The sequence below is a fragment of the Paroedura picta genome, chromosome 10 (genome assembly GCF_049243985.1).
Source record: "Paroedura picta isolate Pp20150507F chromosome 10, Ppicta_v3.0, whole genome shotgun sequence".
In the NCBI taxonomy this organism is placed as follows: domain Eukaryota; kingdom Metazoa; phylum Chordata; class Lepidosauria; order Squamata; family Gekkonidae; genus Paroedura; species Paroedura picta.
The window spans coordinates 4,153,643-4,177,036 of record NC_135378.1 but is presented as its reverse complement, the minus strand read 5'-3'; the positions used below and the strand labels follow the sequence as shown (position 1 = coordinate 4,177,036).

Sequence of the window (23,394 nt, the reverse complement as noted above, 5' to 3'; positions counted from 1 at the left end):
GAACAGAACAAGAAACCTATCTTGAGGCAAACAATAAACCTTATGAAATCAAAAATGAGAGCAGTCTCTTCTTGTTTATTCTTTCTTTGCTTTCTTTTGCTCTTGTTATACAAGATGTCGTTTGGCAAATTCCAGGCCAAGCCTGGTCATTTGACTAGGAGACATTCTCTGGGGTCCTAAACTGCCCAGTCAAACGCTGCAGTCAACAATCTGCAACTGCGCCTCCTGTGAACCAGCAGCTCAGCAGGCAGATAACAAGGGCCAAATTCGGGTATCAAGACAGATGGTAAGTAAGTAGGCAGAAGGTGCCAGGCAGAGGAACAAGAGGGGCCCTCTCTCCCCCCAAATGCTTCCCACAGCTGGGGGCCCGCAAGGGCAGTAAAGCGAGGAACGAAACCCTACCTTACTCCTAGTCTTGATGCGCTGATAAAGGGACTCCGGGAAAGGCTTCCGGGGAATGAAGCGGCCCATCCCCTTATTGACATGGAGATTTCCATCTTCAAACACAATCTTCCCTTGGCTGATCACGATGAGGGGCGCTCCGTGGCATTCTGTGCCTTCGAAGATATTATATTCCACAGCCTAAACAGTTGGAAGAGGAGATTTCATCTTGCATTCATTTACGGAAATATTAATCCGACAGAAGGGAGTGAATTTCTTCCGGAGTCTGGTTGTTTAATAGCTTTAACCCCATAATAATTAACCCAAACATTTTAAAACTGTTATTCTAGAAATAATACTCAGCACCTCATCCTTGGGTTCCTTCCGCCAATCACTCAGTTCCACTGCCCTGCCCAGACCTCAAGCACACCTACCTGGCTCCATAAGCCACGAGAGGCTAAGAGAAGACCTTCCTGGAACACCACCTGTCCACCAGGTTGTCTGCCATGCAGAGTAAGATAGCTTGCAATATAACACAGGAGTCTTTCCCCTGGCTTCATAGGGATGCCCTGGGGAAAGCAGCAGCTTCAGAGGGCAACCTCTCCAGTGTACCATAGACCAGGCCTTTCTCAACTTTTTTACCGTTGAAAAACCACTGCAATGTTCTTCAGGCTTGGAGAAACCCCAAATGTGGCGCAATCATGTAGAATATGGTTGGAAAGTATCTCTGTGGACATGCCAATCCAGGGCCCCTCGCCTTTCCACCCCCTTCAGCCCCAATATTGTCCATTTTGGCAGGGGAAGGGGGTCAACATGACCCTACATAGTCATATCACGCAACAAATGTTTAACAAATTTATATATATATAATAATACCAGGGGCAAAGCCTGTTGCATCTAAGAATACAACGGGCACTAGAGCTTGGCAGTGGGAAGAGGAAGGGGAGGAGTTGTCCAATCTGTAAGGGCATGGGGTTGAATGTCTGTGTTGTGTGGGAGGTTGTGGTGGCATGGTGGCAAATGAGGGCATGGGTGTGGAGATATGGGTGTCAAGAACCTGTGGTTTGGAATGTTCGTTGAGTGTGGGAGAGGACGGACCTGTGGGAATTTTGGCATAGTGGTTACAGATGAGCTTTCCAGAGCCATATCTTCAGATATGTGAAGGGAAAATCAGACTGGAGACTCTTCTTAGGGGGAGATTACATGGCAACCAATTCCCCCCAGTTCTGCGTCATTTTCCTTCTTGTGTGAATTAGGCCACAGACACCGAAATGCCCCTCTGCCCTAATACACATGGGGTAGTCACAGTACACAGGTGTCCACCCTGTTCCTTCTTTTCCACTTTTTCACTGTTGATAAAATGTTATGTGCCCACATGTTTCTTTCATGGTTGCTCTTTAGAAGAAGAACTGGATTTTTGTACCGTTGTTTACTACCCAAAAGAGTCTCAAAGTGGTTTACAAACACCTTTTCCCTTCGTCTCCCCACAATAGACAACCTGTGAGGGATGTGGGACTGTGAGAGGTCTGAGAGAACTGGGAATGGGCTGCAGTGACACAGCAGGCCTCAGGTATCTCAAAGCATTTTCCAATCATCTTCCCTTCCTCTCCCCATAGCAGACTCCCCATGAGGGAGGTGGGGTAGAGAGCCTCACATGGAAGCTGGCAATCCTAAGAGGAAGTGTCTCTGTGCACAGCAGTTTTGACCTTAGTAAGGTTTTTTATACTGGTTTTTTATTTGCCAGGCCAGTTCTCATGTCTCTCCAGCCATTTACTTGTTCATTATTTACAGTTTCAGGCTGTAAATATTTATTTAGATCTTCCTGCACTTTCCAGACTCACAGGACTGATGCTGGTCTGCCTGTCTGCACCCCAGAATACAAACAGTTGCTGGTAAGAGCTGGCCATAGCCCATAGCCCAGGAAAGACACACCTGCACCACTCCCTCCCAACTGCAGGCAAAAATGGCATTGTACGATTTTGAAGTCCCACCTCCAAACCTCCAGGAATATTTCCAACCCAGGGGTAGCCAACCTGCAGGTGGGGCCTGGAGAGCTCCTGGAATTACAGCTCATCTGCAGAGTATAAAGATCAGCTCCCCAGGCAGAAAGGGCTACTTTGGACAGGGTTGTGGTAGAAAAGAAACATTTAAGGCCTCCTACACAAGTTGTTGTTGAATGGAAAGACTTGAGGCTTACTGCAAAGGGTTGTTGTACAGATGAAACAGTATACAAAAGAACCTATGCAACAGCACCCAGTTTCGTTTGCAGAATAATGCTGTGCAGTAGGCCTCAAATCTGCAGAGTTTTCTGGCTTGGCTGTGTCTAACCCCCGGACAGAGCAGGGGCTTTTCAGTGGCCTCCCTGTCAGCCAACTGTTTGGCAGAAGGGGAAAGTTCCCCCTCCCTCAAAAGGAATGCCCACACCTGATGCACATGAGATACTCTCAGCACAGAATTATATAATAGCGAAGAGTGGTGACCCTAGGCAAATACCATAGGAGGTGGTCTCCAAAAAGGATAAAATTTACATATATGGGTTGGAGCCATAATTTACAGATCCCATTCAACCACTCAGCTACACTTTATAGAGTTTAATATAGATATTTTTTAATATAGAGTGTATCAACACAGTTCTGAACATATTTGGTTTTATGTGCTGTTAGTTCTGTATAGTTTTTATTCTGTTTTTATTCTGTTTTTAATTGTGCACTATAATAAATAATTAACAACTTTTACTTTTTTATTGTACAGATCAACTTCTGACTTCCTACCTGTTAAGGTTGAGTTGTGTTCCTTTTTTGGTTTTGGTTTAGAATTGGATCCTGTCAAGGTAGGCTGACTGGGAACAGGCAGTGTGATGCAGCGGTAAAAAAGGCAAATGCCATTTGGGGCTGTATCAACAGGGGCATCACATCAAAATCACAAGATGTCATAGTCCCGTTGTATACAGCACTGGTCAGACCACACCTGGAGTACTTTGTGCAGTTCTGGAGGCCTCACTTCAAGAAGGACATAGATAAAATTGAAAGGGTATAGAGGAGAGCGACGAAGATGATCTGGGGCCAAGGGACCAAGCCCTATGAAGATAGGTTGAGGGACTTGGGAATGTTCAGCCTGGAGAAAAGGAGGTTGAGAGGGGACATGATAGCCCTCTTTAAGTATTTGAAAGGTTGTCACTTGGAGGAGGGCAGAATGCTGTTTCTGCTGGCTGCAGAGGAGAGGACACGCAGTAATGGGTTTAAACTTCAAGTACAACGAGACATGATGAGTGTCATACCATGGGCGAGAATGCTGGAAGGGAAGGGAGCATGTGAAGGGTGGGCGCTACTCAAACAGGAGCTATTGCATGCTCAATCAATGACTATCCCAGAAAGATGAAAACACTGCAGGAGCTCTAAGAAGCCTATTTTGATGAACAGAGAACTTCAAGAGGAACTAAGAAAGAAAAGGAAAATGTTCAGGAAATGGAGGGAAGGACAGACCTCTAAAGAAGAGTACCTACAGGTTACTAGGCACTGTAGATCAATCATCAGAAAGGCCAAAGCTGAGAGTGAGCTAAGATTGGCCAGGGAAGCCCATTGTAACAAGAAAAGATTTTTCAGTTATGTGAGGAGCAAACGTAAAGGAGGCAATAGGCCCACTGTTGGGTGCGGATGGACAAACTCTAACGGAAGATGCAGAGAAAGCAGAAAGGCTTAGTGCCTATTTTACATCTGTTTTTTCCCACAGGTCAAAGTGTTTAGGCACATCTAGAGATGACCGTAGCCAAAGGACAGTATCTGGGTGGCAGGTTAACATGGATAGAGAGGTTGTCGAGAGGCATTTAGCTGCACTGGATGAGTTCAAATCCCCTGGTCCGGATGAAATGCACCCGAGAGTACTCAAAGAACTTTCCAGAGAACTTGCACAGCCCTTGTCCATCACCTTCGGAACCTCTTTAAGGACTGGAGATGTCCCGGAGGACTGGAAGAGAGCAAATGTTATTCCGATCTTCAAAAAAGGGAGGAAGGATGACCCGGGAAACTACAGACCAGTGAGTCTGACCTCTGTTGTGGGGAAGATAATGGAGCAGATATTAAAGGGAGCGATCTGCAAACATCTGGAGGACAATTTGGTGATCCAAGAAAGTCAGCATGGATTTGTCTCCAACAGGTCCTGCCAGATCAACCTGGTTTCCTTTTTTGACCAAGTAACAGGTTTGCTGGATCGGGGAAATTCGGTTGATGTCATTTACTTGGATTTTAGTAAAGCTTTTGACAAGGTTCCCCATGATGTTCTGATGGATAAATTGAAGGACTGCAATCTGGATTTTCAGATAGTCAGGTAGATAGGGAATTGGTTAGAGAACCGCACTCAAAGAGTTGTTGTCAATGGTGTTTCATCAGACTGGAGAGAGGTGAGTAGCGGGGTACCTCAGGGCTCAGTGCTTGGCCCGGTACTTTTTAACATATTTATTAATGATCTAGATGAGGGGGTGGAGGGACTACTCATCAAGTTTGCAGATGACACCAAATTGGGAGGACTGGCAAATGCTCCGGAAGATAGAGACAGAGTTCAACGAGATCTGAACACAATGGAAAAATGGGCAAATGAGAACAAGATGCAATTTAATAAAGATAAGTGTAAAGTTCTGCATCTGGGTCAGAAAAATGAAAAGCATGCCTACTGGATGGGGGATACGCTTCTAGGTAACACTGTGTGTGAACGAGACCTTGGGGTACTTGTGGATTGTAAACTAAACATGAGCAGGCAGTGTGATGCAGCGGTAAAAAAGGCAAATGCCATTTTGGGCTGTATCAACAGAGGCATCACATCAAAATCACAAGATGTCATAGTCCCATTGTATACGGCACTGGTCAGACCACACTTGGAGTACTGTGTACAGTTCTGGAGGCTTCACTTCAAGAAGGACGTAGATAAAATTGAAAGGGTACAGAGGAGAGCGACGAAGATGATCTGGGGCCAAGGGACCAAGCCCTATGAAGATAGGTTGAGGGACTTGGGAATGTTCAGCTTGGAGAAAAGGAGGTTGAGAGGGGACATGATAGCCCTCTTTAAGTATTTGAAAGGTTGTCACTTGGAGGAGGGCAGGATGCTGTTTCTGTTGGCTGCAGAGGAGAGGACACGCAGTAATGGGTTTAAACTTCAAGTACAACGATATAGGCTAGATATCAGGAAAAAGTTTTTCACAGTCAGAGTAGTTCAGCAGTGGAATAGGCTGCCTAAGGAGGTGGTGAGCTCCCCCTCACTGGCAGTCTTCAAGCAAAGGTTGGATACACACTTTTCTTGGATGCTTTAGGATGCTTAGGGCTAATCCTGCGTTGAGCAGGGGGTTGGACTAGATGGCCTGTATGGCCCCTTCCAACTCTATGATTCTATGATTCTATGAACAGATTAAAGCTTTTTGCACTTGGATGGGTTTCTGGATGTTTATGTTAACTGTAATCATTGTTTTAGGACTGCCTATTTACTATCTGCAATGTATGCACCTGTCAACTGATGTTTTGTATAGGTGGCATTTGGGCCCTATGCCAACTCATGTGAAATGGTCCTTCTCAGTCTTAAACCACCAGGAATCCTGTTCTTTGTTCTATATATCAATAAAGCCTCTGATTTCCTAACATGTTGCAGAGCAGTTATTGAGCCATGCTGACAAGGGCAAAGTGAACCGGATCAATACCAGTACAGGCACATGGAACCTACTCCACATGCTGTGGATTCCCAGAGGTCAGCACCACCACTAACCAGGCAAACAGTAGCATTGAAAGATTTTGCTTACCGACTTGTGGCTTTTGGCCGTGATGGTCTTCCCCTTCTCTGGGTCCCAGATCACTATATCGGCATCAGAGCCCACGGCAATCCTACCCTTTCTTGGGTAAAGGTTAAAGATTTTGGCTGCGCTGCTGCTGGTAACTGCCACAAACTGGTTTTCATCCATTTTACCTGTGGACTGAAATCCGTTTCCCATGAGTAACACGTCTTAGAAAGAAGATGGGCTACTGTGGCTTTAAAAAATGATTGGCTTTACTTATACTCCACTTTTTTCACTGAGACACAGAGAGGAAGAGAGGGAGAGAGAGAGAGAGAGAGAGAGAGAGAAACAAGTGGAGGCACACCTGGCCTTGGTGAGGGGGGTTGTGTGTGTCAGTAAAGCTGAGAGCGACACTGGAAGGGGTCTCACTCTGTCAAGAGGCTCAACTCCTAGCAGAGTCACTGAAGTTGGAATGGTCACAGCTGACACACCAGGTTAAGATTCATCCACCACACATCTTGAGACAAAACAGCTTGCTGTGACAAACCTCTGAAGATACCAGCCAGAGATGCAGATGAAACATTGGGAGCAAAAACTACCAGAACACAGCTCCACAACCCGAGAAAACTAAAAGAGCCAATTCATCCATCAATCAAGGATCAATGGCCACTTCAGCAGAAGAGAACGGACAGTTCTAACAAGGATGGGGCAGAGGAATCCTCAAAGGATAGCTACTGGGGAGCGGCAATGGTGGAAAGTGATACTGGCAGAGGATCTTTCAGACAATTATGGTGCCACTTCAGCTAAACCTAGTTAGTACTGTGCAGAAGAAGGCAATGGTAAATTACTTCTGATCATCTCTAAACTCGAAAGCCTTATGATGAGACAATCCAAAACAAAAAAAAGGAGATGGAACCCCATGTTAAATATCACTCAACCAGCTACTGGGGAAAAGCAGAAGACAACTATGAATTGTGCTATTCTCAATAACACAACTAAATTATAACCAGAAGGATGTTCAGTTATGGATGTGAATGGATGCAAAAGGAAAGTCCAAAGTTATTCAAAGCATATAAGAGGAACATGGAACATGAGAAGTATGAATCAAGGTAAGCTCAAATTCATTTTAAAAACTTTCCAACAAGCAGCTTCTTGGCCAGTATGTGGAACACATTCCACATAACGCTCGAGATGGCTGGTGAGAGCTGGCACCAAGCCCAGCTGGGCTGCACCGTCACTGCTGCTCATTTTCCAAGGCTGCCCCCGCTCTCCTGAGGGTGGTATCAGTCTTGGAAGATGGGCGACAGAGCACCAAGCAGGGCAGAGTTCTGGGCATCGCTGCCTCCACTACCCATGTTCCAGGGCCGATTTCACTCTCCTGATAATTGTCTATGTAAACATCACCAGATGCCCATGCAGAAATCAAATGGATTACATAATTGAAAGCAAAAGATGAAGAAGACCTACTCTCTTCTAAAACCAGACCAGGAGATGATTGTGGCAAAGAGCTATCCACATCAATCTGCTCAATTGAAATAAAAGGGAAATTTAAAGCATGAATTGCATTAACTGAACAGGACAAAATAAAAATGGGAACAATACAATGAAGAACCATAGTGAAGAGGTAAAAGGATGACAGACTCCTTCAAAGAAAAAAGTTTTGAAGAACCTACAGTTTTAGAACGTGGACAGTACACAGAAGACAATTCAGAGAAAGAAATCACTGGGAGTAGATAGAATAGTGATACAACTATTTTAAGCCACAAAAGCCATCAAAATCTTAACCAAAAAAAGCCAACAAATATTATGCTTAATTTGCATTCAAATTCTGAAAATAGGGGATGTCAAAGACTGCACTATCAGACAGCATTAATCACTCATGTGAGTAAAGTGATGCTCATAATCTTACAACAAATACTGTTTTCATATATGGAAAGAGAAATGCCAGATGTTCTAAACATTTGACTGTGTGGATCATGGAAAGATATATCATACATTAACTGAATTATGCTACAAGCAATCTCTACAGACTGCAGCACCAGGAAAAGAAAATTAGCTGCCTGCAGAGTGTTTCTGGGGAGATGGAGGTCCCCAGCATTGGCTTCCAAAGCCTTTACTGTGAGGCCTCAGTTAAGAACCCAGATTCAGAGGCAGAATCAAAATGTACTGGCCCTTAGAGAGGCCTAGTGGTTACTGGTGTTTCTTTTGGGAAGCCTGAAGTGGCTTATGGGGTGCAAGGGAAGGGGCGGACGGGACATATTTCCAAGGTTCTTTCACCCAGCTTGCCAATCAAGCCTGCAGTTTAACATGGCTACAGCATCGAGTATTTCCAGACAATTTACTGGGGTTTCTTTGCACTTAGGTCATAGACACATGGGTTCAAATCCCAAATAAGCCATAAAGCACATTGGCAAACAAAACAGACTCTCTGCTTAATCTACAAAGTTTCTCAGATGATAAAAACACAAAAAAGTTGTATCTGAGTGATAGCTACACCTTTCACATCCATCTCAACTCATCTCAACTCTGAATGATCTTGTCGGAAGAAGAGGAAAGAGGCCCGGCAGACAGGCTTCCCGGGCCCAGCAGAGAGGAGGATTTTCGGTCTCTCAGCTGCTCTATGAAGAACTTACCACACACTTATCCCAGACCACCGTCATTCGCTCCTCAATCCCGTTAACCCCTTCTGGGATCAGAGTGAAGTTGTCTTTCCCGACTGCCTTCTGTGCTGTGCTGTATGTACAGTGGCCACTGCCTGTCACCTGCAGGTCCCCGCTGAAAGAATTTACAGGAGAAATGCTTGAACTGGCTGCAAAAGGGTTGTAGCACTGCCTGAGCTTTGCATTACTCTTGGGCAGGGCCAGGGAGATACTAAAAAAATACATTCTCCTGACACCTCCTGTTCCCAGGGCCATTGACTATTCCACCCTCTGCTTTCAAACACTTCCCTTTCCAAGGGATTAGAGTTCATTTGATTTCTCTGTGAGCTTACATGTATCACTATTAATAATAGGTGTGTGCGAGGAGACACAATGGACTCATGGTGACTTCAGGACAATGGAGATTTTCAAAGCCAGAGATGAGCAGAGGTGGTTCGCCATTATCTTCCTCTGCATAGCAACCCTGAGCTTCCTGGGTGGTGTCCCATCCAAATCCTAATTGTGACTAATTTATGTGTTTAGAATAGATTCCCCGCCCCATCCTTCCCAGCAGAGCTGAGCCCGATGCTATAAGGCAGGATAATTAACAGCCCCTGGAAGACTTTAGCCTGAAAAACAGCCATGGGTAGCTGCCAATAAGAGGAGATCCAACAGGGAATGAGGAACCAAACACTTTCCCCTTCCCTGCTTTTTGTCCTGCTCAGAATCAGATCCTTCACACTACTGTGGAAAAGACCCAGAAACCTCATTTTTGCCCTCCATTCAACATAGGGGAAGCCAAACTGAGAAGGATGCTCGTGGCCAAAAAAATGGTATGATGGCAAAGCCCCCTGCCCTCAAATCTTAACTGGGGGACTGAAGGTGAAAACAAGATCTGCTGTTCCTTTGAGAATGAGCAAGGCTCAGCAGCTCTCCAAAGCACATCAGGACACAGCCTTGTCTGTTGACTCCATCTCCTCAGGTCACACCCAAGAGGTTTGTGGATCAGTGGCTGCCCAGCAGTTCCAGTTCCATACCAAGCCAGAAGAGAGGTCAGATGTTCAGGGGTTGTTGGATCCAGACTCAGAGGGGGCGAGGTCACAAACGCGGCTGCTTTGGCCCAGTTTTTGCTCCAGTAGTGTGTCCCATCAGTCCCCAGACTGGCTGCGATTGGCTCCCCCAAAATAAGAGCCCCTGGAAAGAAGGAAAGGCACAACCACTGAAGGCAGCTGCATAAGCCAGGAGGCTTTCCCTAGGGCCTGCCTGACCCAACAGCAGGATCTCTTCCTAAGGCAGCATGCAAAGGTAAAACCATCCACATATTTCATCAGGCTCTCAACACTTGGAGCTGGGAGCTGGGAGAAAGAGGAAGTGGATCTCAGGAGCTGACTCAGGAGGTGACTGCTAGCTCCTCCCTCTGCTGAGTGGCCCTTTGTGCTATAAAAGGCTCTTGCTTGCCAGAGGCATCATCAGAAGCATCGGCGTGTGTAGTACTACAAAAACCAAAGGACTCTTGGGTTCTGAATCAAGCCAGAAGATTCTGTACCGAGTCAAAGGGCAAGAACTGAAGGACTCTTGGCTGTTGGCTCTTCCCTGGCGGATCAAGCCCAAGGATTCAGTGAAGGGCAGGACTGTTTGAGAAGTTTTGGATGAATCAAAGTGGCATGAAGAGTGAAGGAGCTCAGGCAGTGACATGTTCCGTCTGCGCCATGTTTGTCTTCTTACCTTGGGGGGACAGCTTTTACACATGCAGCAAGTGTAAATTAGAGGCTCTACTGGAGGAGAAGGTACAGAGATTAGAGAAACACTTGAACACGCTGCAATATATAAGGAGGGTGAAGAGATCGTGGACAGAACTCATAAAGCACTCTTGAAAGAGCAAGTGCAGGAGGGAAAGTTATCAAAACAAACACTGGAGCACCGAACACAGGAGAAGGTCAGCCCCACTGATGCTCAGCAATCGTTTTAAGCATCTGTCAGAAGATGTTGATTCAGGAACACAGTAATTCCCCACGAAGAGCAAGCCCCCATGAAGACCAGGAAACAAACAAGTCACAGGCCCCCACAGGTAAGAGTTTTAGGACTTCTCCCCCACAGACCCCACAAAGCCGAAGAAGCACTTCACAGGCCCCCACAGGTGAGAGTTCTAGGTCTGTTCCCAAGAGAATAAAGAAACAGGTACTGGTAATTGGGGATTCCCTGCTGAGACACATAGAGGCTGAAGATTGTAGACCAGACTTGTTGTCTCAAGAGGTCTGCTGCCTACCTGGTGCACCCATCAAGAATGTCACAGAATCGCTGGACAAGCTCATCAAACCCACAGATCATTACCCCTTCCTTCTCATCCATGTAGGAAAAAATAATAGTGCCCAGCAGAACAGAAAGAACAGAAAGAAAGACTTTGTGGATTTGGGGAAAAGGTAAAGAAAGGACTTGGGAGCGCAGGTTGTGTATTCATCACTCCTTCCTGTAAGTGGCCGAGGCACAGGAAGAGAGAGAAAAATTATGCAAGTAAATGACTGGTTACGTAACTGGTGTCGGGAAAGGTTTGGATTTCTGGATCATGGTCTACAACAGAGGTAGTCAAACTGCAGCCCTCCAGATGTCTGTGGACTACAATTCCCATGAGCCCCTGCCAGCAAATGCTGGCAGGGGCTCATGGGAATTGTAGTCCATTGACATCTGGAGGGCTGCAGTTTGACTACCCCTGGTCTATGATGTCAATATAGGGGCATAGGAGGGCAATAGGATAGTAGTATCAGGTGATGGTGTGCACCTCACAGGAGATGGAAAAAGTATTTTTGGGAGAACCCTTGCACACCTGGTGGAGAGGGCTTTAAACTAAATCCAAAGGGGGAGTGAAACGTAAATTCAGAACCTGGTGGGATGGCAAGAAGGTAAGATGGGGAAATTGCAAAGCTACAGGGAACGGCACGTAAGCAGGGAACTACTAACTTGCAAGGAAGTTCAAAAGCCATGAAGCACACAAAGGATGGACTATGATGTCTCTACACTAGGGGTAGTCAAACTGCGGCCCTCCAGATGTCCATGGACTACAGTTCCCAGGAGCCCCCTGCCAGCCCCCTGCCAGTGGAATTGTAGTCCATGGACATCTGGAGGGCCGCAGTTTGACTACCCCTGCTCTACACCAATGCATAGAGTATAGGAAACAAGCAGGAGGAACTAGTAGTCGTAATAGAGGAAGGAGACTATGACCTAAAAGGAATCACAGAAACTTGGTGGGATAATACTAATTGGAATACTAGAATTGAGGGGCATTCAGAAGGGACAGACAAGTAAAGAAGGGGGGAGGAGTAGCAATATATGTTAAGAAGTACAGGTATCTGAGCATGAAAGTTCAGTTGAGTGCATTTTGGTAAATATAAAAGGAGTAGAAGAGGAGAATGGTATTATTCTGGGGGTCTACTATAGACCACCAAGCCAGTCAGAGGCTTTGGATGATCCTAGACCAAATTACAGAATTCTCAAATAGGGGGAAAACAGTGGTCATGGGTGACTTCAGTTACCCAGATATCTGTTGGAAGACCAACTCTGCTAAAAATGCAAACTCCGTTAAATGTTTAACTTGTCTTGCCGACAGCTTCATTTCCCAGAAAGCAGAGAGGGGAACCAGGTGCTCCGCTATTTTAGACTTGATTCACGTCAATAGAGAAGAACTGGAAGATGAGGCGGAAGTACACTTGGTAGCAGTGACCATGTGCTTTTGGAATTTTCAATTGTGGGGAAGAGAAAACCTTTACGTAGTCGTACGTATAGACTGGACTTCAGGAAAGCCGATTTTAACAGACTTAAAGGTATGTTGCGTGGTCAGAAAGACTTAAAGAGATGAGAGTCCAAGCGGGCTGGGAGTTTCTTGAAAGTGAAATACTGAAGGCTCAATCACAAACAATTCCCTTGAGAAGAAAAGATGGAAGGAGCCTAAGGAAGCCAACGTGACTCCATAAGCAGTTGTCAAATGAATTGAGGAATAAAAAACAGTCATTTAGGGCCAAGGTTGAGTATAAACAAATAACCAATAATAGTAGGGGGAGTGTTAGAAAAACTAAAGTTCTATAAGCTTAGGCTAGCAAGAAATGTTAAAAATAGTAAAAATAAAATAAAAAAAAGTTATATTTTAAGTAAGAAAAGGAATACGGATACAGTAGGACCAATGCGAGGACAAGAAGGTGAAATTAGATGATGAGACTCCTATTTCTCCTCAGTCTTCTCTTGTGAGGGAAACAGTGATCAATGTGGCAAAAACGTAACACAACACGGGGGACGGGAATGGTGGCCCAGGATCACTGTTAGAGCAGTCCACAAACACCTAGTTTCTTTAAATGAAACAAAGTCTTCTGGGCCAGATGAAATGCATCCAAGCGTACTAAAAGAAGTTTCAGGTGTCATCTCTGAACCTCTATCCATTCTTTTTGAAATTTCTTGGAGAACAGGTGAGGTGCCAGATGATTGGAGGCAGGCAAATGTTGTCCCCATCCTGAAGAAAGGGAAAAAGGAGGATCCAGGCAACTATAGACCTGTCAGCTTGACACCTGTAGCTGGCAAAATTTTGGAACTAATCATCAAACACTCGGTCCTTGAGCAGCTGGAACTTTCTAAGACTCTAAGACTCAAAAAGGATTTCACAAGAACAAATCATGTCACACCGACTTGATCTCTTTTTTCCAGAAAGTAACTACCTTGCTGGATCAGGGGAATCATAGAATCATAGAATCATAGAATCATAGAGTTGGAAGGGGCCATACAGGCCATCTAGTCCAACCCCCTGCTCAACGCAGGATTAGCCCTAAGCATCCTAAAGCATCCAAGAAAAGTGTGTATCCAACCTTTGCTTGAAGACTTCCAGTGAGGGGGCGCTCACCACCTCCTTAGGCAGCCTATTCCACTGCTGAACTACTCTGACTGTGAAAAACTTTTTCCTGATATCTAGCCTATATCGTTGTACTTGAAGTTTAAACCCATTACTGCGTGTCCTCTCCTCTGCAGCCAGCAGAAACAGCATCCTGCCCTCCTCCAAGTGACAACCTTTCAAATACTTAAAGAGGGCTATCATGTCCCCTTTCAGCCTCCTTTTCTCCAGACTGAACATTCCCAAGTCCCTCAACCTATCTTCATAGGGCTTGGTCCCTTGGCCCCAGATCATCTTCGTCGCTCTCCTCTGTACCCTTTCAATTTTATCGATGTCCTTCTTGAAGTGAGGCCTCCAGAACTGCACACAGTACTCCAGGTGTGGTCTGACCAGTGCCGTATACAATGGGACTATGACATCTTGTGATTTTGATGTGATGCCTCTGTTGATACAGCCCAAAATAGCATTTGCCTTTTTGACCGCTGCATCACACTGCCTGCTCATGTTTAGTTTACAATCCACAAGTACCCCAAGGTCTCGTTCACACACACTGCTACCTAGAAGCGTATCCCCCATCCAGTAGGCATGCTTTTCATTTTTCTGACCCAGATGCAGAACTTTACACTTATCTTTATTGAATTGCATCTTGTTCTCATTTGCCCATTTTTCCATTGTGTTCAGATCTCGTTGAACTCTGTCTCTATCTTCCGGAGTATTTGCCAGTCCTCCCAATTTGGTGTCATCTGCAAACTTGATGAGTAGTCCCTCCACCCCCTCATCTAGATCATTAATAAATATGTTAAAAAGTACCGGGCCAAGCACCGAACCCTGAGGTACCCCGCTACTCACCTCTCTCCAGTCTGATGAAACACCATTGACAACAACTCTTTGAGTGCGGTTCTCTAACCAATTCCCTATCCACCTAACGATCTGAAAATCCAGATTGCAGTCCTTCAACTTATCCATCAGAACATCATGGGGAACCTTGTCAAAAGCTTTACTAAAATCCAAGTAAATGACATCAACCAAATTTCCCCGATCCAGCAAACCTGTTACTTGGTCAAAAAAGGAAACTAGGTTGGTCTGGCAGGACCTGTTGGAGACAAATCCATGCTGACTTCCTTGGATCACCAAATTGTCCTCCAGATGTTTGCAGATCGCTCCCTTTAATATCTGCTCCATTATCTTCCCCACAACAGAGGTCAGACTCACTGGTCTGTAGTTTCCCGGGTCATCCTTCCTCCCTTTTTTGAAGATCATAGTTTATCTGGATTTCAGTAAAGCTTTTGATAAGGTTCCACATGATATTCTTGTTGACAAGTTGGTAAAATGCACTATGGATCCTAATTATGTCAGGTGGATCAATAACTGGTTGACAGATCGTACCCAGAGGGTGCTTGTTAATGGTTCAGCATCCTCTTGGAAAAGAGTAACAAGTGGAGTACCCCAAGGATCTGTCCTGGGACCTGTTTTGTTCAACATATTGATAAATGATTTGGATGAGGGATTAGAGGGGATACTTATTAAATTTGCAGATGATACTAAACTGGCAGGGGTAGCAAACACAACAGAAGGCAGAATCAGAATACAAGATGTTCTTGACAAGATTGAGAAGTGGTCTAAACTGAATAAAATGAAATTCAATAGGGACAAATGTAAAGATGCATTTAGGTAGGAAAAACCATCTATACCAATATAGGATGGGGGAGACTTGTCTTGGCAGTAGTATGTACGAAAAGGATGTCGGAGTTTTAGTAGACTACACATTGAACATGAGTCAACAGTCAACTCAGTGGCTAAAATGGAAAATGGGATTTTGGGCTGTATCAAACGGAGTATCGTGTCCAGATCATGGGAGGCTTTACTCTGCTCTGGTTTGGCCTCACTTGGAGTACTGTGTTCAGTTTTGGACATCCTAGTTGAAGAGGGTTGTAGACAAGTTGGAGTGTGTCCAGAGGAGGGCAACAAAGATTGTGAGGGGTTTGGAGACCAAGACGTATGAGGAAAGGTTGTGGGAGCTTGGTCTGTTTAGTCTGAAGAGGAGATGACTAAGAGGGGATCTGATTGCCAAGTATTTAAAAGGCTGCCATACAGAGGATAGAGCACAGTTGCTCTCTCTTGCCCCGGAGGTACGGACCAGAACTAATGGCATGAAATTAGTTCAAAAGAAATTCCATCTAAACCTCTGGAAGAATTTCCTGACAGAGCAGTTTCTCAGTGGAACAGGCTTCCTCGGGAGGTGGTGGGTTCTCCATCTTTGGATATTTCTAAACAGAGGCTGGATAACCATCTGACGGAGAGGCTGATTCTGTGAAGGTTCAAGGGGGTGGCAGCTTAGCGTGGATGAGCAATAGTGTTGTGAGTGTCCTGCACAGTGCAGGGGGTTGATGACCCAGGTCCCTTCCAACTCTATTATTCTATGATTCTAAGACCCATGTGCTGAGGCTGAAGAGATGAAACCAACACTGGCTCAATTTGATAGTGCTTAATTCAGCCATCACTTCTCCCTCTTGTGCCGGGGGAAGGAAGTGAAACCAGCCATCAGATGGGTCCTTTCCCATCCTGGCAGGAGAACCAGGGCTCTGCCAGCTTGTGTGAAGGAGTGGAGGAGGTGGTGCTTTAAAAGGAGCCCCCCAATGACCACAATGAGGAGGAACAAAACAACTCTTAGTGCTGGGGGGGGGGGGGATACATTTCTCAACTGGGATTGTCCACTTGAATGATTTATGCTTCCCGTAGCACTGGCTGTCCTTTGCTTGTTCCCATTTGGTGCATTTCAACCATCTTGAAAACAAGCACTGATATTTGATGTGTTTTTAAAAGAGGGAGAAGCAGCATCAAAAGTACTCTTTCCTGTCTGGCCACAAAGAGCCTCGTGTCTGAGCACCTGTTCTGATCAGGGGCAAGCCAGACACACCTTTCCTCCCGCAGGCTGAATTCCTCCGTACCTTTCTTCCTGGCCAAGGAAATGATGTCAGCGGCACTCTTGCTCATGACCTTGGTGACATACAGTGGACAGTTGATCCGACCGGCAATAGTGATGGCCCGAAAAACAGCTTCTGCTTCGAGCTGAAAGGGAAGCACAGAAGGACCCAGAAGTCACGGCATGATCTCCTGGCAGCCTCTCCTGGTCTTTCCCTGAGCTGCCTCTGCAGCTGCTCTTTTCGGAAGCTTTCCTGTCCTCCCCTCCACCCTACTCGGTCTTTCCTGCTTTTCCTCCCAACCACCCTAAATAGGTCTTCCCCAGTCCAGAGTTGCCCTGGCAATCAGACCTGAGTCAAACAGCTTGTAATCCTCTCTCACCTCACCACCTACTAGGAATGAGGAGTTGCACTTACAAGTTCAAATAATAACTTTAAAAGTATATATCTAATCAGAGGCCCCCTCCAGGAAGGTGATCCAAGAAGGATCACCCAGAGGCCCCCAACAGGAAATCCTGCCTTCCAACATCACTCCACTCTCCAGTTCTCATAGACATTCCCTCTGGTTCTCTCCCAGGCAGCAGAAGGACCCCAAAAGGAAGACGGGGGGGGGGGGATGGGACATTAAGTTGGGCTCCCAGCAAGCCAAAGGGGAAACAGTGGGGCTGGGTGGTAGGGCCAGCCACCATCACAGCAGGACTGCCATCTATTATTATTATTATTATCATTATTATTATTACCGATGGTCTGTCCAGAGGAAGGGGCCAATCAGGCCCCTTCCTCATCACGAACAAAGCCCGCCCTAACTCCTCCTCCAAAGCGCTTAGCGCTTTATTTAGTCCGCGGCGCCTGTGTCGCGGGCGTGTTAAGGATTATTATTATTATTATAATATTTATTCCCCGCCACTCCCTTGCGGCTCGTGGCGGATTACAACATCCTAAAATCCCCATTAAAACCCCATTAAAACAATAATTACATTCCCAGCATTACCAACATGGCAAGATCGGCAACTCAACTCCCCCCCCCCTCCCACTACTGGCGGGTGGAGAGGAGGTCCTGATGATGTTACTTCAGGTCCTGATGGTGTTTACTTCAGGTCCTAATCTGCTGGCTCAGGGTAACCCTGCAGTTTCTCCAGGAGCCCCCCTCAGAGAAAAAGCACTCTAACATCAGCTCTCCCCCCCAGCAGCACATCCATAGTCTGCACAGTCAAGCAGATCAGAGAAAGAGGGAGCTGCAAAACATGGAGGAAGCAGAAGAGTTCAAGGGATAAAAGGAAAGCCAAGAAACACACAAAATGCTGACTCTTGCAACATGGCTAACACCAAGCAAAGACACTCCTGCTGTACCATTTACAGCACCAAAATGACTGACTGCAGAACAACGTATGTATTAATCAAATGCAGCCAGGAATCAAGGGGGCGCCTGCATGGTCTTTAATCATCACATGACTCCTGCCTCAGCAGTCCAGCTTCCCCACCCGGGTGGACTCATGCAAAAGAAATCCAGTGGAGAATGTCACCCTGCAAAGGGGGAAGAAAGAGGGCCTTGGTTCCCTTGCCGGTCTTTGATTTGCAACTATGTTCAATTCCCAAGCTTGTGGGGAAAATTCTCTTTTGCTGAATTAAAGGATTCTCATGGGATCCTGTTGGGTCTCAGTGCCCACAGCAGATCCCAAAATGTGCCAGCAGCCCAAAGCAGCCTCCGAAGAGCGATTCTCGCACTGCTGCAGAGACCACAATGGTGGGAACACCGTGCTGGTGTTCTGAGGGGCCAGCAGCTGCAGGAACCATCCCTCCTCCAAACCATGTTCTTAAACAGCGGTTCTCAACCTGGGGGGTTAGGACCCCTTTGGGGGTCGAATAACCCTTTCACAGGGGTCGCGGCAGGGCAAGCTGCTTGGCCGGGGTAGATCGAGGTAGAGCGTTCATTTGTCTGGAGCAGGGGAAAAGAGCAAGATCGGTATGGTGGGACAAGAGGCAGAACTGAACTGAGAAACCCTGAAAATAAACAATTTATATACAATCATGAACCATGGAACTTCACGCCACTGGTCAGTTTCGGTTTAATTTCTGTGAAGGAACCTTGCATAATTTCATGGTTGGGGATCATGACAACACAAGGAACTGGATTAAAGGGTCGCGGTATTAGGAAGGTTGAGAACCACTGCTCTTACAGGACATTGTTCATCCTCACAGATCCAGCTGAGCTACAGATCTCTGGGTTGGAGGCTAAGAGCTTCAGGATTTTAGCAGGGTGTTCTATATTTAGTATTTTTTTCCCAGAAGTGTAAAGTTGTGAAGTACTGACTGATTGCCCACACCACCATGCAAAATGAGATCACTTCACCATGTGAAGGCCGAGCAGACAGCTGCCTGCACTCTCACCTCCTCTGGCCTGCTCAAGGCGTGTCCCTCGGGGCCCGTGATCCCCAGCTCAAGCATCCGCTTCTGTTCCTAAAAGGAGAATCAGACACGCCCAGTCAGTAGCCCTTGGTTTGGCATAGCCTGGCCATACTGACATGTAAGAGGAAGTGCAAGTTCACACAAGGAGGCCTCACCATCTTGCTACCAAAACCAACACATGAGGACAACTGGATGTGCTCACTGCCTGCCAGGCAGAACTGGCCCAGAGACCTCCCAGAACTGTTCCTGGCAATCCCGTCTCAATGCTTCACCCAGAAAAGTCTGGGTCTCTCAGGGTCCACAAGAGTTGGAGGAAAGGGCAAGCAGCCCTTGACAGATTAATGTTGAAGTCCAAGTGGAAAGATGGCTCGAGGGCCAATAAGTGGCCAAAGAACTTCTCCTTCCTATTGCAACAGCCACTCAGGGACACCTGGTGTCAGGCTCACCTGACCTGGCCAGCTCCAAGGGAGGCAGCACCATCTCACGTGGATGAGCTTCCCTCTTCCCACCACCCAGGAAGCCTCCTGCCAGTCTCGGAAGGGTTTCTCTGGCACCACACTTGAAATGAGTGGGGCTTCTGAAGCAGACAAGAAGTGACCCCCACCACAAGAGTCCAGCAGCCTTGAGGAATGGACCTCCCAACCAGTGGACCCAAATGGAACAACAACAACAACGTTTCTCACCTGAGCTATCAAATCCCCGTTCTCAGCATGGACCATGATGACAGCTCCCAGGCTCTTCAGGAAAGCAAAGGCTTCGTAGAGCTACATGCAGCACAAGTTGAAGAGACACAGACAATTTACAGCAATTAATTAGAACAGTGGTCCCCCACCCCCAGGCTGGGGACCGGTACCGGTCCATAGATTGGCTACAGGGAAGGTGACATATGCCAAGTGAGAAAAAAGGGGCAGAGACTGAGAGAAGAGGAGGGAGCCCCACATGATACTAGGTCACTGAGGTCTCCACCAAAGGCCTGGCAGCAGAGTGCCATCTTACAGGCCCTGCAGAACTATGCATTGCTTTCCCCTTTCCTTCAACCACCTATGGGAGGAAAAGGAGGAGGAGAAGGAGGAGAAAAATAATAAGAAGAGTTGGTTCTTATATGCCGCTTTTCTCTACCAGAAGTGGCTTACAGTCGCCTTCCCTTCCTCTCCCCACTATAGACACCCTGTGAGGAAGGTGAGGCTGAGAGAGCCCTGATATCACTGCTCGGTCAGAACAGCTTTATCAATGCCGTGGCGAGCCCAAGGTCACCAGCTGACTGCATGTGGGGGAGTGAAGAATTGAACCTGGCTCACCAGATTAGAAGTCCAGACTCCTAACCACTATACCAAGCTGGCACCATTGCAGTTGCTTCTCTCCCCATCCTAGGCCAAAGAGGGCAGGCGGCCCTCTTCCGTCAGATGTGGTCACTTTAGGGGTTCATATTTGTAGTGAAGGAACTGCAGCTCCCCTACTGAAACATGGAAAGCGGGGGGGGGGGGGGGGGACACACGCAACTGGCTTTTGGGGATACGTAACAGTGAAATATCCCAAAAAGAAACCTGTCAAAGCCTAAACAACTTTTCCAGCATCTGCAAAACAAGTAAAGTCAGTTTGCAGACAACGCTAAACTGGGAGGAGTTGCAAACACAACTGAAGACAGCAACAGAATACAGGATGTTCTTGATAGGCTCGAGAAGTGGGCTAAACTGAATAAAATGAAGTTCAATAGGGACAAATGTAAAGTTCTGCAATTAGGTAGGAAAAACCAAATACACCAATATAAGATGCGGGAGACTTGGCTTGGCAGTAGCATGTGCAAAAAGGATCTAGGAGTCTTAGTAGAACATCCATTGAATATGAGTCAACAGTGTGACTCAGTGGCTAAAAAGGCAAATGGGATTTGGGGCTGTATCAAACGGAGTATCGTGTCCAGATCATGGGAGGTGATGGTACCGCTTTACTCTGCTCTGGTTCGGCCTCACTTGGAGTCCTGTTCAGTTTTGGGCTTCTCATGGTGGTGGGTGCTGCCTGCCCCATGGGTTTGGGCCGGCAGCACTTAGGTGGGCTGGGCTGGCGGCGCAAGTGGAGCAACACTCCAAGGCCTTTCCCTCGGTGTCCAGGTGGTGGCATGCGTATGTCTTGTGGGGGTGGGCCCTCTAGGGGCTGATTGGCCTGCAGTCCGGACAGGCCTGGACAGGTCCTGTCCTGGAGGCCTTTTCCCTTTTATAGAGAGAGCTCAAATAAAATCAGAAATTTCTGCATGTCACTACCAATAATATCTGGTCCCATCACAAATTTCAGAATGTCACAACCAGGCATTTGGTTGAGGCCATGCTAGGAAGAGTAGGTCCCTCCCAATATAGGCCCCATAGGCTGGACATTGCCAGAAGATCCCCCCTGAGTGTGGGTACAGCGATGGCTGGGAGGGGGGAGGGTCATACAGTGTTTTTTGCTGCCAGTATGGTTTTATATGTACTTTATATGGGTTTTAAATTCTATTGTAAACCACCACGAGCTGACAGGGTCTGGGAATATTAGTCAATCAATCTTTAACCACTCCTGCAGAGCGGAATAAATAAAAGAGTAAGCCCTAAGGGGGAGGAGAAAGGGCGGGCTCTGTCCGGGATAAAAACTCGGAGGGCCCAATCAGGAGCCGCGAAGCAGCTCCTGATTGGGCTCTCCGAGTGTCACTCCAGGGCCAAACAGCCCATGGGGAGCCGCACGAAGCGTGGCTCCCCATTGGCTGCTTGGCCCAAACTCACCTTGCCTGGCCGGGGACTCACCACACACAAGGAGAAGCAGCCTTCCCCAATGGTGAGTACTCCTGCTGGCTTCCCCTTGCCCTCGCAAAAAGAGCAGGGACGCACATGTGGTGTCCCTGCTCCTTTCCCACCTGGGATCCCTTCCCAATGGCCATTCACCACCGCTGCTTCCCTGCACCCAGACACACACACACACACACACACACACACACACACACACAGCCTCTCCAGCCAACCCCCCCTGGCAGCCCCCATCGCCCCGCCGCGGCTTCCCCACGCCCACAGACACACACACACCCACCCACCGTGCTCTCCCACCCCTTTCCCCACTCCACACACCCATGCACACACTCTTCTCTACCCCCCTCTTCCCTCGCCACCTCCCCCTCCCGATTCACCCCCCCTCCCGATTCCCCCCTCCCTTCACACACCCCTGTCCCCTCCCCTTTCACCTACCTCTCTGCCTGCCTTCCTTCTTACTTCCTGACTTCCTCTGTTTCTCCATCTCCTTCCTGACTCTGTCTCTCCCTCACTTGCTTCCTGTCTTTCTCCTTTCCTTCCTTTCTTTCTCCCTTCTACCCATCCAACCACCCCTTGGCCTTTTTTCTCCCTCCCATACCTCCTTTGCTCTTCTTCCTTCCTTTCCTACAGTCTGCCTCCCCATCTGCCAGCGCCCGCTGTATTTCTTCTACAGCGGACTTAATTTCTTGTATATAAATGAATAAAATAAATATTGCCCCACCCCCCACTCCCAAATAGCCTAGCATAAGATTCCGCAGGAAAATCTTGGCAAGCTGCAAATCTGTGAAAATCTCCTTGAAACTGGAAGAACGACCCCTGGATACTCACCGAGAGGGGTCCTTCTCCTCGTAGATCAGGAGGACAGCTTGGTGGAGGGGTGATTTCCCATCTCTCTTCGAGGGAGGCAGGTCAAAGAAGAACTTCCTGTCTCCCCTGTGGGAAACGCCCTCCTTGCTCAGTCGGATTCTTCCCGAGCCATGAAGTTACTGATTTTCACTCTAGAACCAAACTGTCATTTGATAGAACATGCAAGGAAGGACCAAACAGGAAGTCCCCAACTAAAACTATGCAACAATGGACGCGTCTCCATGGACCCTAAGAAAAAACTCGTGGCACTTTGCGCGCTCCATCTTTCTTTCTCTCTCCCTTTTGTTTTAATTATTATTATGAAGGACTCTGGTCAGCCACCGGGTGGGACAAGCTGCCCTCCTGATCTACGAGGAGAAGGACCCCTCTCAGTGAGTATCCATGGGTAGTTCTCCCTCTAGAACAGGAGGACAGCTTGGTGGGACTTACAAGAGCAGTCCCAACCCAGGGAGGGAATCAACCAGAGTCCATCACATGTTGCAGGACCTTGCGGCCAAATTCTGCCTCAGCCACCTCCAGGGCCTCTATCTTATAATGCCTGGTAAATGTGGAAGGGGTGGCCCAAGTAGTAGGTTTTCCTAAGCTCCGCAGTTCGTCTAATGTAAATCTTAAGGACCCTGCGGACATCAAGCTTGTGCCATCTCTGCTCCTCATCGGAACTTGGCCTGGAAAAGAAGGAAGGCAAGTTAATCTCCTGGGATAGGTGGAAACGTGAGTCCACCTTAGGCCTAAATAAAGGATCTGTCCTTAACACCACTCTGGATTTCTGAAACACACAGAGGTCCTTCTCAAT

At 47.2% G+C, this 23,394-nt stretch overlaps 1 protein-coding gene across 2 annotated transcripts in view; it reads right to left on the bottom strand.

Moving 5' to 3' along the window:
• The window catches only part of CRMP1 (collapsin response mediator protein 1), a 46,443-nt gene that overhangs the window by 4,251 nt on the left and 18,798 nt on the right, over positions 1 to 23,394 (bottom strand). For both annotated transcript variants that reach the window (XM_077300735.1, XM_077300734.1), the window contains exons 6-12: positions 19,650 to 19,730; positions 18,949 to 19,017; positions 16,588 to 16,708; positions 9,810 to 9,966; positions 8,767 to 8,908; positions 6,161 to 6,331; positions 403 to 582 (exon numbers count right to left, since the gene is read on the bottom strand). In XM_077300735.1, the coding sequence (XP_077156850.1) occupies positions 403 to 582; positions 6,161 to 6,331; positions 8,767 to 8,908; positions 9,810 to 9,966; positions 16,588 to 16,708; positions 18,949 to 19,017; positions 19,650 to 19,730 (921 nt within the window). The remainder of the gene's footprint in view (positions 1 to 402; positions 583 to 6,160; positions 6,332 to 8,766; positions 8,909 to 9,809; positions 9,967 to 16,587; positions 16,709 to 18,948; positions 19,018 to 19,649; positions 19,731 to 23,394) is intronic.